Source organism: Vombatus ursinus, unplaced genomic scaffold (genome assembly GCF_900497805.2).
Source record: "Vombatus ursinus unplaced genomic scaffold, bare-nosed wombat genome assembly UNPS02015255.1, whole genome shotgun sequence".
Lineage (NCBI taxonomy): Eukaryota > Metazoa > Chordata > Mammalia > Diprotodontia > Vombatidae > Vombatus > Vombatus ursinus.
In genome coordinates, this window is record NW_020955033.1 from 13,351,539 (window position 1) to 13,364,964 (window position 13,426).

Consider the following 13,426-nt stretch of genomic DNA (forward strand, 5'->3'; position numbering starts at 1 on the left):
GTCAGGATGACTGGTGATGGTTCAGGATGCAGTGGAAGACCTTGGCTTCTTCGATGTTTTACCAAGCCCTAAGTGGTCCACAGAGTTTGCTTCAGCTGCCTTCATGACCTGGAACAAATTGTTCTTGTCCATCCATTCTGCTGGAAGAAGTCTTCTTATGCTTAGGGTAGGTATCTCCCATAACTCACCAATGGGTATGAAGCCTGTTAGCTTCTCTCAACCTTTCTAGTTTAGCCTTTCTGCCACGGTGATTTACTGGAGTATGGTTGATGAGCATGCTATGGCTTCTTGGAGTCACAGGTGAGAACTGGGTAACAGGTGGACAAGCAGCCCTAAAAAGGGCTTGGCTAACCCTCTCACCAGAGGAGCTAGTCCTCCCTGAATACCTCATATACCCAAATTTTTGGATAGCTCCCAAGTGAGTGGCAGTAGCCACTTTCCATTGGGTGCATAGATGAAAACAGTCTCTGTCTCTAAAACTATTAGACCAGGACATCGTTTCTCTCTTTCTGGCAGTGTCCAGAAGGTGAAGATCCTGTTCGTCCAAAGCTTAGGCATCATGCACTGAACTGGGCATGGAGGAAGGGCTACCTCTCCTCCACACCCTGACTTTAGGCCATGTGGCCACAAAATCAGGTTTGGGGTCCTTTTTAGTTCTAGGTATTGGTAGTAGAGTATTATGCCCCTAGGTGTTGGGTGTATGTGTGTTTGTTCTTGGTATACTTTTTAAAAAGATAATTTATTTATTTTGTTGGAGAAGATGCGGGAAAATTGGAACACTAATGCATTGTTGGTGGAGTTGTGAATTGATCCAAACATTCTGGAGAGCAATTTGGAACTATGCCCAAAGGGCTATAAAAATGTGCATACCCTTTGATCCAACAATAGCACTGTATCCCAAAGAGATCATAAAAATGGGGAAAGGACCCACATGTACAAAAATATTTATAGCAGCTTTTTTTGTGGTGGCAAAGACTTAGAAATTGAGGGGATCCCCATCAATTGGAGAATGACTGAACAAGTTGTGGTATATGAATGTAATGGAATACTACTGTGCTATAAGAAGTGAAGAGCAGGCAAACTTCAGAAAAACCTAGAAAGACTTGTATGGACTGATGCTGAGTGAAGTGAGCAGAACCAGGGGAACGTTGTACGCTATGTTATACGATGACTAACTTAGCTCTTCTCAGCAATGCAAGGATCTAAGACATCTCCAAAAGTCTCATGATGGAAAATGCTATCTACATCCAGAGAAAGAACTATGGAATTGGAATGCAGATCTAAGCATACTATTTGCTCTCTTTTCTTTTTTTCTCTTCTGTTTTGTTTTGTTTCTTCTTTCTTGTGGTTCCTCCTATTGGTTCTAATTCTTCTTTACAACATGACTAATGTGAAAATATGTTTAATAGGAATGTATATGTAGAGCCTATGTCAGATTGCATGACATCTTGGGGAGGGGGAGGGGAGGACCAGGGGAGAAAATTTAAAACTCAAAAGCTTATGGAAGTGAATATTGAAAATTAAAAATAAATCAATTTAAAAAATAATTTTGCCATAGGTTGGGCACAAATAATCCATGTGAATATTTGGGGTGGATTTTCTAAATTTGAGCATCTTGAGTTTCTTTTGAACTGCTTCAATTATGCTTTGCCCATGAGGACAAGTCATTTTGGATGATCCTGTGCCAGTGTCTCCCATGTCCCACAATCAATTCCAAAGGAGATGCTCATACTTCGTATGACAAAGTTCCACTTTGCTCAGATACACATATGGACAGTTCTGCTATAATGAGTGTTTTGAAAATGCAAATTTGTTCCAATATAATTAATATATTAGCAAATATTCTGAGCATAATGAGAATTTTGAATTTACTTCTGTGAGATTTCTTCTGAGAAATAGTGAGAATTCAGAAAACTGCACCATTTCACAATAAGTCATGAGCTACAAGCAACCCTTCTGAGGACCACTTCCATAAGTAAATTTCAGGTCTTTGTGAAGATAAAGTGCCAGATTTATTGTATATCTTCTCCTACAGGAGAAGCTATCACCAGAGAAGGGCTGGTCTTTATCACCTCCCCCACCTATCCTCTTTCACCATGGTGTCCCACTCAAGCTCCCAAAGCCTGGATACCTAGCTTGCAGCTACTATTTATTATACTATTTATGTATTTATTAACCTTTTAAAATTGTGCTGTTTTTAAAACTAGATTCTATCTTTTTTTAATGTATTCTTGATATTTTTGAGAGTTGTATCCCTAAGCTCCATTTCCCTTATAAGCTCTGTGGTTTTTAATTGAGTGATTTTACACAACACCATCCATGCTATTGGGAACACATATGTCAAGTTATGGCAGAACTGTCTTAATAGAAAGCTAGTTCTGATCTGACTCTACAATGGGTCTTCTCCACTAGGAACATTTCAGGAGATTGGAATCTTTCCAGGTCTATCTTTGTCAGGACTACAACTCCCTCAGTCCTGGGCCTAAAACAACCTCTGCAGGTTCACATAATTATTATTTTATAGGGGTAAGGCAACATTCTCCTGGGTTTTCACTTTAGTGAATTTGTTGCTTCAACTGTTTATATTGGAATTGGAGCCAAAATATTCTTACTGTTCCCACATTTTTTCAAGTAGATGAGGGGATGAGAATTCTTAATGTTCAGCCACCCTGATAAAAAGTGGCAGCCATCAAGATTTTCTTCCTTCCAAGATTTCAGTCATTGCTGATACAAAATCTATTCACAGCTCAAAATTATTGTAATTTGAAAGTCTTGATAAATTTAAATGCTTTGTGGGTTGGTCAGCAAGTATTCTCCTTGTGTCTTTATGCCATGTATTTAAGCTCCTTGAGGATAGAGACTGTCTTTTTTTCTTTTATTTTTATTCCCTGCACTTAGCACAGTGCTTGGCACATAGTAAGTGTTTAATAAATACCCTATCTTTTCTTGTGTTATGGGGCATGCTTTTCAGCAGGGAGAGTAACATAGTCTGAGAGTTGTTTTATCCTGTTGCCCAAAACGAGCCTGTGAGAGAGGTACGTTCAAATTTTCAGTAAGTTTGCTTCAGTCTCGTTTTGGCCATGTATGATCCTATTTTGTAGAAATGTGAGAAGTGACTAATTTCCATAAACTGAAAGCTCTTTGGAAACCAGAGATTTATATCCATCCCCAGCACTGTACCCTGCATATTACTAATCTTCAAAATACTTACTAAATGTATGAATGAATGAGACTTTATCATTAAGTAATCCCAAGCACAATCTTAAATGGAAAAGGAGGTAGGTATATCCTGTGACTTTAAAACATTCGTCAGCTGTTGAAGAAAAGTTGAGCATCACCGTTCGAACACACTACTACCCTAAATATCTACTCTGTTCCAGTTCACCCTCGTATTTTAACCAAACATCCTAAATTCTTGCTCTCTGGTGGTCAGAGTGGAACTTGCCCTAATTCCTTCTAAGCAAAGCTCAAAGCCAGGTGAAATCTGCATAGCTTGGATAGCTTTCAGATAAATTGGGTCAAACTCTTTGTAAGTGACAGTCTGTAAACCGTGAGGCCACCGAGTAAGAAGTCAGTAAAGAATGCAAACAGTTGCAAAACAGCTGCCGAAGAAGAATGCAAGTAGCTGCCTCGCGGGCGCTCGGTGCGTTTGCGTCCCCAGACAACTGGGCCTCCAGGGAGCGCGCGCTCCTCCCCTTAAACTCCGCCCCACAAACTTAGTCACCATCCGCGCTCTCGCTCCTGGAGTCCAGCTGGGGCAGGTGTTCGAACTCCGAATGTGACAGCCTCGCCACAAGGCGCATGCCCACACCGCTTTCTTCCCCTCTTCCCCCTCCCCACCTCACAACAGCCCCACCCGCCCATTCTCCCCGGTCCCCACTCAGCTTCCGGCTCCCCTCCCAGTCCATCCCTCCCACTTCTCTTTCCTCCGTCTTTGACCCAGTCACGTGAGGGACGAGCGCGGGGGCTGCCGGGACTGGTACTGCCGGTCGATCAGGGTTCGGCCTCAACATGGAGGCTCCTGTCGGGCGGTGACCGAGGGCCGCGGGGAGGAGGACTGAGCGGCGATTGTCGGGGTCCCGCTTGCCCCGCGGGGGATGTGAGGGGCGGCGGCGCAGACGCGGGGGTCGCGACATTCTGGGCGGCAGCGGCGGCGGTTGGGGCGGCTCCTTCCTCTCCGGGCTCGGGTGAGCGGCCCCGCCCGGCTGGGCCCGGGCGGAGGCGGTCGCGGGGTCGCTGTCAGCCGCAGCGGCGGCGGCGCGGCCGCGATGGCCCAGTGTGTGCAGTCGGTGCAGGAGCTGATCCCAGACTCGTTCGTGCCGTGCGTGGCCGCGCTGTGCAGCGAGGAGGCCGAGCGGCTCACCCGCCGCAACCACCTCAGCTTCGCCGAGCTCCTCAAGCCCTTCTCCCGCCTTACCTCCGAGGGTACGTGTCCGTGGTGGCCGGGCCAGGCCGGGTGCGGGGCGGGGAGGCACTGTTTACATCTCGGGCCGAGGCCCCTCGGGGTTGCCAGGGCCTGGAGATGGGGCCAGACGGGCTGGGAGCTGTCCCGGCTCTCGGGGCCCCCTCGGCCGCCTCAGCATCCTCACCAGCACCCTCCCCGTCCGCGTCGCGCCGAAGTATCAGGAAAAACGTGAGCTCAGGAGAAGCGCTCTTGGTCTGTCATCTCTCCCCATTGCGGGTCGCCAGCTGTGCAGGGAGGAGGAGGAGGCTGGAATGCAGCCATTGCACCTGAGAGGCAAACAGGAAGTTGCTGGGCGAATTTGGGGGCAGGTGGGGGGGAATTGGGGTGAGAGAATGTCACCTGAGAAACCACGTTATTTGTCTCTAAGCTCTGGTAGTTAGGCTCAACCTAGTAAAGAAGGTATTTGTTATCTTGAGCTTCCTATTTAAGCAAACTTTCATGAGGTGTATGTGGTTCCGTACGTTTGTTTGGTATTTATCTGTTTGAGTCCACTTCCTCCTTTAAGTCCACCGTTTTACATCTATTAGGCATTCTTTATCTTTTAAACTTTAATCTAGCAATTTTAAGAATTCCAGCATGAGTGATGAACCCTGCAATAAGCCCTTCTTGTCAGGACTGAATTGCTAACAGGTAATGAATGAGCACAGCAAGTCAGTTGTTACATCGTTAGCTATTCTTAAACTTTTTTGATCTCAGGAGCCTTTTACACGATTCAGAATTATTGAGGACCCCCTTCCCCAAGAGCTTTTGTTTATGTGGAATTCTATTAATATTTACTATATTGGAAATTAAACCATTCTAGTATTATAAAAGTCATTTTGACCTTGTGAACCCTCTGAAAGGGCCTGGGGAGGAATTGCACTTTAAGAACAACTGTATAAAAACAACTATTGACTGATGTTAATCATGGATTGACTGGGTTATCTATAAAGAATTGGAAGGGACCTGAAGAGCATCTAGTCCATCTTTCTCTCCTCAGGCAGGTAAATGACTTTACTAAACCATTCAGGAAAGTTAGAATCACCTTGTTGGAAGAGATCTCAGAGGCCAATTCCAAGGAGTACCTAAAAAGAATTCCCTCTATGATATATCTGACAATTGGTTGTCCAGCCTAGCTGGATACCAAGCTGTCTCTTCTTTTACTGAAGAGACTGCATCTGTTCTCCAGTTTTAGGTACTTTAAGTGGGAGGAGCAAAAGAATTGAATTTCAAGATTGTAGTTGCAAAAAGTCCTAAAGGATAGAAGTTACAGATCACAACTCCAGGTATAATGTAACCAAGCATCCTGCAACAGACTAACAAGGTACATGTGAAATCCTATTACAGTGAATACTATTATACACAGTCTTTAAGCAACACTATTTCTGTGGCCAGAGAGTGGCCAGATGTTAGCTGTACCCTTTTCACACAACAGTAATCTAGTAACAACATGCACACCACATATGCATGCAATACTCTATGGTAAAGTGTGCTAGAATGATGTGCTTCTTATACTAGAAAGGGAAAAGAAGGAGAGCTGAGTTGTAGTTGGCCTCTTGGAAAATTACTGTTGTTCTATCAAGAAGCAACAGTCCTTCAACTTTCGATTTTCCCACTTTAAATTTGCCAATCTCATCCTTTCTTAAATTCTTCTATGGGGGAAAAACCCAAATTAAACCCCCCCAAACATTGATCACTTTAACACATAAGGTCTAAAAAGGGGAAGTGGAAACATTTGGTATATGTGTGACTTTTCCCACTTCTGCTAGATTTAAAGCTGTTTCATTGCAGAACAGTTGAACTTCAACTGTTTTTAGTATTTGCCCCCCACCCCCCTTTTTTTTGGTCTTGAATTCTGATTTAATTGGTGTGTGAATTCACCTGATCTTGGGTAAAACAGATCTCTAGATGCAATTTGGCAACTCATACAATTTATAGTCTTGGAATGTTGGCTGGGGGAGGGGGTAGGTACTCAGAGGTTAAGTGATTTGCCCATTTTCTTGATGCCAATACATGTCAGAGGTAGGACTTAAACACAGCTCTCCCTAATTTCAAGGCTGACCCTTTATTTGTTATACCGTGTTTTCAGTTTATGAAAACAAAGGCTATAACAATCCCAAACCAGGAAAATTTTGTGTCAGAATCCTATGACGTTTCCAGATGGCTAGCAATGTACTTATTATAACAGAATCTCAATGTATATTAAATTTCTTTTAGAGTAAACTTCCTTCTTTCCTTCCTTCCTTCATTCTTTTCTCCCTTCTTTGTTGAACATTTATTTATCACTTGCTTTGTGTGAGGTTCTGTGGATACAAAGACAAAAATAACAGTTCCTGTTCTCTGGGAATTTACATTCTACTGGGAGGGATGAAACAGGTATACCACTAATAAATGCTTATGGCTTGATTTCTTTAGGTGTCTGCTTTGTGCTAAGCACCCCTCTGTGAGGTACTGGAGGTACAAACCAAAAATAAAACTCTCTTTGCTCTCAAGAAGCTTACATGTCTTTGAGGACGACAGCATAATATTTACACATACATACATTTATGCACACACACTTTAAAGTTTGCAGAGGGCTTTATATGTTTTAACTCATTTGATGCTCACAGCAATCCTGTGAAGTAAATACTAATATCCTCCTTTTTCAAAAGAGAAAGTAAGGCTGAGAGAGGTTAAATACTTACCTAGGTTCACACTGCATAGCAAGTATCTAAAGCAGGATTTGAAGTCAGATCTTCCTGACTCCAAGTCCATGCTCTATCCACTAAACCACCTAGCTAGTGTAATATGTGTGTAGGTTTATTTGACCATAGAAGTAATAGTGAACAACTGGAATTTACTGAGTAGTCAGATCTGTGCTTTAGAAAAATCACTTTAGCAGCCATATGGGGAATGGAGTAGAGTGGGAAGAAACTAGAGACAGGGGAATCAGTTAGAATGTTATTTTAATAGTACTTTTGAGAGGTGATAGGGGCCTAAACTAGAGTGATGACCATGTGAGTAGAGTGAAGGGATTGGATATGAGAGATTTTGTGAAGCTAGAAACATCAAATTTGGCAAGTGATTGGATATTAGAAATGAGGAAGAGTGAGGAGTTGAGGATGAATTTGAATTTGCTAACCTAAGTAATTAGAATGATGATGGTACTCTCAACAGAAATAGGAAAGTTTGGAAGAGGGGTAGGTTTGAAGGGAAAGCTAAGTGACATATTGAAATCAAGAAGTATGCAAGATATTCATTTCAAAGTATTCAATAAGGAACTGATGTTGTGAGAGTAGATTTAGGAGAGACTGGGACTTGATATATACATACATACATACATATATATATGTGTGTGTGTGTGTATATATATCTCCTTCCCCTCCCCTCAACTTATTTGTATAGATGTGATAATTCATTCCATTGAAGCTGATGAAATCACTGAGAAGGTAGAGAAGAGGGCTCAGGACTGAACCTTGGGGTACACATACAATTAGTTGGTAAGAGATGATGATCTAGTTCAAACTTGACAGCTAGTTATTCTCTGAACTCTATACTCCATCTTTGCTTCCCAATATCTGTTGCCTTGAATATGCTTCTTCATCTTCAAGCCCCTGAATCCTTATCTTCTTGTAAGGAGGATAAACCTCCTCATCCAGAAAGCCTTTTATGAACTTCCCTTCTTTTCTCCATTTTTCCACAGTATAATCACAATACCTTTTCTGCTTTCTTTAAATGTCTTGCTGTATCCTTATCTCTTTCACTTATAGGAAATGACTTGGCCTTCTGTTTCACCAAGAAGATTGAGGCCATATGATAGGAACTCTTCTTCACTGCTCAAAACTTTTTTGCATCATAATTCCTCTTTGCTGAAGATGAAGTATCATTCTTTCATTAGGCTAATCTCACTATCTGAGCCCTTATTCCGATTCTTCTCATTTTCTTCAGAACTTTGCACCAGCAGCCAACTCTTCTTTGTCTGATAGCTTCAATTTCAATTTCTTCTTTGCCACTGGATCCTTCTCATCTGCCCACAAACATGTTTAGATATTCCCAATTCTAAAAAAAAAACAAAAAAAAAACTTTCCCTCAAACCATCTACACCAACTAGCTACTGCTTTTCTCTTCTTTTCACAGTCATATTCTTTGAAAAATTGCCTATATGTAGTGCTTTCCATTTCTTTAATGATTTATATTTAGTTCATTGCAGTTGATCTATTATTCTTCAGCTTGACTGAAATGTCTTTGTCAAAGATCACTGATAAACTCTTAGAAAAGGCTGTCAATGTTTGTTGCCTCCTCTCCTCCCCTCCCCTCCCTTCCCGTCCCTTCCCGTCCTGTCCCTCTTATTTCTTGAGCCTTTGTAATTGCAATCTGGCTTTTGACCTCGCTATCACCGAAACTGCCCTCTCCAAGGTTATTAATGGTCTTTTAATTGTCTTATTTGATGTCCTTTTCTCACTCTTTATCCTTCTTGAACCCATTGCAGCATTTGCCACACCCTCTCCCTCTACATTTTCCCATCTAATCATACTTGGAATCTTCCTATTGGTTCTTTCTATTTGTCTGCCCTGTTTCTTCTCAGTCACCGTTGCTGGATTATCATTTCTGTTCTACTTCCTATGTTCAGGTATATCCCTAAAGCATATCCCTTGAGCCCTATACCAGGGCTTAGTTCTGGACCCTCTTTCTTTACACATACTTTCTTTGTGGTCTTATCAGCTCCTGTGGATTCAGCTATCACCTTTATGTTAATTACTCCTAGATCTGTGTATCCAGCTCTAGTTTCTCTTCAGAACTCTAGTCTTGCATCCCCAACTGTCTATTGGACATCTCCAACTAGACATTCCATACCATCTGAAAATCTACATGTCTAAAAGAGAACTTGCTATCTCCCCCAGCCAAACAAGACAAAACACCCTTTTCTCAATTATCATCTCTATGCAGATGACTCTCAGATCTACTGGTCAAGCCCTCACCTCTCTCCTTTCCTCCCAGTCACCCAAACTGGAAACATCATTTTCCACTTCTCTCTCACCCTGCCATATCCAGTCAGTTGCCAAGTCCTTGCCTTTCTACCTTCATTTCTACCTTTGTAGCATCTTTCATAGACACTCCCTTCTTTCCTCTGACACTTCCTCCATCCTAGTGCAGGTCTTTATCACCTCATACCTAAAATTGGAGTTGTCTGCTAGTTGATCTTCCTACATTAAGTTTTTCTTTGCTTCAATCTGTCCGCTATTCAGCTGTCAAATTGATCTTCCTAAAGCGGATCTAACTATGTCAACCCCATATTTAACAAACTCCAGTGACTCCTGTCACCTCCAGGATCAAATATAAAATTCTCTCTTTAGTGTTCAAAGCCCTTTAAAACTTGACCTCTTCTCTACCCTTTCAGTTTTCTGGAAAGCTTATACCTAAGTAGCCTTCTATTGATTCTGTGATCCAGTGACACTGGCCTTTTGCTATTCTGTGTTTAGCATGCTTCATCTCCCTACTTTGAGCATCTTCACTAGCTATCCCTCATGCCTAGAGCTCTCTTACTCCTCATCTTTATTTCCTAACTTCCCTGGCTTTCTTTCGAGTCTCAACTCAAGTTCTACTTTCTGCAAGAAGCCTTTCCTAGTCTTCCTTAATTTTAGTGCTTTCTCTCTGAGATTACCTCCGATTCATCCTCTATCTAGCTTGTTTTTATATGACTCTTTATATGTTTTCTCTCCCATTAGACTGTGGACTCTTTGAGAGCAAGACCTACTGTTTCCTTTTCTTTGTATCTATGTTTAACAGAGTGAATGGCAGATATTATGTATTTGATAAATGCTAGATGACTTACTGTCTTTCTAACTTCCTATTTCTTTTGAGAGCACCACCATCCTGCCCCTTATCTATGTTTGTAACCTTAGAGTAACCTTCTTGACTCTTCCTTTTCCCTCAAGACTGCTGAATCAGTTGCCCATTCTTGTTGATTCTGTTTCCACAATATCTCTTGTATCCATCCCCTTCTCTCCACTTACACAGACATCATCCCGGTTCAAGCCCTCTTTCCCTCTAGTATTACTAGGCCTCCTGATTGCTCTGCCTGCCTCCCATTTCTCTCCTCTCCAGTTCACCCTTCACTTTGCTGTTAATTATGTATACCCAAAGCACATATCTGACTATGTCACTCTCCTGTTCAAGAAGTTCCAGTGCCTCTCTCTTACCATTAGGATCTGATACAAAATTATATTTTTAAAGCTATTTACAATTTGACTCTAGCCTGTCTTTCCTGGTTTATTACATGTTACTAGCCTTTATTCATTCTGTATTCCAGTCAAACTGGCATCTACTTGATATTCTTTTTACACGACATTATATCACTTGTACCTGTTCTTTTACACAAGATATTCACTCCTTCATCTATACCTTATAGAATCCCTAGCTTCCTTCAAAGCTCAGCCCTCCCTGTTATGTGTATATGTGTACACACACACACACACACACACACACACACACACACACACGCAAACAGCTATATGAAGACAAACTATTGACAGGATAAATAGGAAATAATTAACAGAGGGATTTTTTTTTTAAGCTGGAATTTGAAGGAAACCAGGTGGCAGAGATGGGGAGGGAAAGCATTCTAAGAATTGGGCTGATAGCCACTAAAATGCTTGGAGTCAGGAGACAGAGTTTTTTGTTCTAGGAACATCAACAAAACCAATGTCCCTGGTTTAGAGTCCATAATAGGGTATAACATGTGAAAGGACTGGAAAGGAGGGGACAGGTTATGAAAAACTTTGAACCCCAAATAGTATTTTATATTTGTCCTGGAGGTGATAGAGAGCCACTGAAGATCATTGAATTAGGGGGTGGGAGGAGAGGAAGGGAACGACATGACTGGACCTGTACTTTAAGAATATCATTGACAGCAGAATGGAGGATGAACTGAAGTGGATGAAGACTTGAAGCAGGGAGACAAATCATCCGACTATTCCCATACAGGTGTGAAGTAAAGGCCTGCACCTGAGTAGTGGCAGTATCAGAGAGAAGGAGGCATTTTTGAGTGATGTTACAAAGATAATCAACAGGCCTTGGCAACAAATTGAATATGGGGGTGGTGGTAAGAGAGACTGAAGAGTTGAAGATAACAGCTAGGTTGTAAGTGTGGGTAACTGGGAGGGTGGTAGTAGCCATGACAGTAATAAGGAAGTTAAGAAGAGGGGAGGGTTTGGGGGAAAAGATGATGAGTTGACTTTTGAACATGTTGAGTTTAAGATGTCTATGGAGCATCTAGTTCAGGATGTCTAATAGACAAGGAGTTGCAAGTCAAGAGGTTAGAAAAGAGATTAAACCTGGCTAAGTAAATTTGAGAATCATCAGAGATGATAACTACATCAATCCATGGAAACTGATGAGGTCACCAAGTAAAATAGTGTATTGAGAGAAGAGGGCCCAGGACAGATCCCTGGGGACACCAACTGTTAGCTGGCAAGACCTAGATTAAAATCTTGCAAAGGAGATTGAGGAGTAGCAAGTTTTTCCTTACTACAAATCTAAATTTGCCTCATTGCAACTTTTATCCATTGCTTCTAGTTCTCTCTGGGGCTAAGCAGGACAAGTCTTATCCATCTTCAACATGTCAACCCTTTAAATACTTGACATAAATATCATGTCCACCCTTTTCCAGGATAAACATCTTAGTTCATTCAACTGGTCCTCATATTACATGATCTGAAGGCATTTCATTATCCTGGCTGCCCTCCTCTAAATGCTGTCCAGTTTTTCAATATTATTCCTAAAAAGAAGATTCAGTACTTCAGCTGTAGTTTGACCAAGACTAAAGTGCCCTTTAGATAGTATATGTTTAATGTTTTGTTTTCCTGATATATTTGAAGTATTTTCATTTTAGTTATGTTTTACCCTTTTTTGCTTTGTTTCCGGAAAATTGAAATCTGACTTTTATTTCCTTCCCTCAGTTATTCCCCATTTTGTTTTTAATATCGTGTTTAATAGAAAATCAGTGAGATTTTGATTGCTCTGCATTGGTCTTAGAATTAGAAGTATTGAGTTTGACTTCTTTTATCAGCATTTAGTAACTTGGGAAACTCATTTGAATTATCTGAGCCTCAGTTCCTAAGCAGTAAAATAAGGATAATCACTAAAGTATGTGTAACTCATGATGGTGTGAGGAAAGCACTCAAATGTATTTTTATTTACAAAATTAACAAAATACATATTCATGTAGAGAATGATAGTAAGCACTGAAAACAAAATAACCCACTGAAGGTAATTTAAAATCTTCATTTTACTAGTGGTAACTTGATAAGGGCAGCATAGTGTAAAGAGATCCAGTTTTGAACAATGAAGAGTTGGAATCAGATCTTGCCTCTGATACGTACTGGCCATATGGTCTTGGGCAAGTCATTTGACTTCTTAATGCTCTAGGCAAATATTTAAGATGATAACTTACAGAGAAATTTCCAACCTACGTTGTTAAAGGGAGTTTCCTCACTTAGGAATTTCCTATACTGATGAAATTATAGGTTCAGTCCCTATGTCTAACTTGAAAAAATGGATACTTGTAAGGGCATTTTTGTATGCTCCTGGGAATAGGAATAATACAACTACTTAATAGTGTTTGAAGTGGGTGATATAACCATAACTTAAAGATCACAGAACTGGGAGGGACTTTATACATCATATAAAATTAAGCACTCCCAAGCCTGACCACATCATTTTTTTCTCCCCCACTTGCCCCTCCCCTAAATTCTCTTTCTCTTTTGAAGATAAATATTAGTTTGTCAGTCATCCAAAATTAAAAATTTGGAGTCTTTTTTGACTTTTTCTTCTTTATCTGTCAATGCACAATCAGTTGCCAAGATGAACTGACTACTGTTTGAACAGTCTACGAATAACAGAGTGGGGATTTGAACTAAGTCCTTTGACTCCAAGTTTAGTGCTCTTTCCACTAAACCAAATTGTTCTTTCTGCCTTTGGTCTCTTGCCTGTCTGATCTATCCT

The 13,426-nt window shown here is 41.2% G+C and overlaps 1 protein-coding gene across 4 annotated transcripts in view; it reads left to right on the plus strand.

Moving 5' to 3' along the window:
• The first annotated feature begins 4,268 nt into the window (after positions 1 to 4,268).
• Positions 4,269 to 13,426, plus strand: part of LOC114031804 (trafficking protein particle complex subunit 8) — a 135,806-nt gene continuing 126,648 nt past the window's right edge. For 3 of the 4 annotated variants that reach the window (XM_027846943.1, XM_027846944.1, XM_027846946.1), the window contains exon 1: positions 4,269 to 4,425. In XM_027846943.1, coding sequence (XP_027702744.1) covers positions 4,269 to 4,425 — 157 coding nt within the window. The remainder of the gene's footprint in view (positions 4,426 to 13,426) is intronic. The other variant, XM_027846945.1, reaches the window with a different exon arrangement.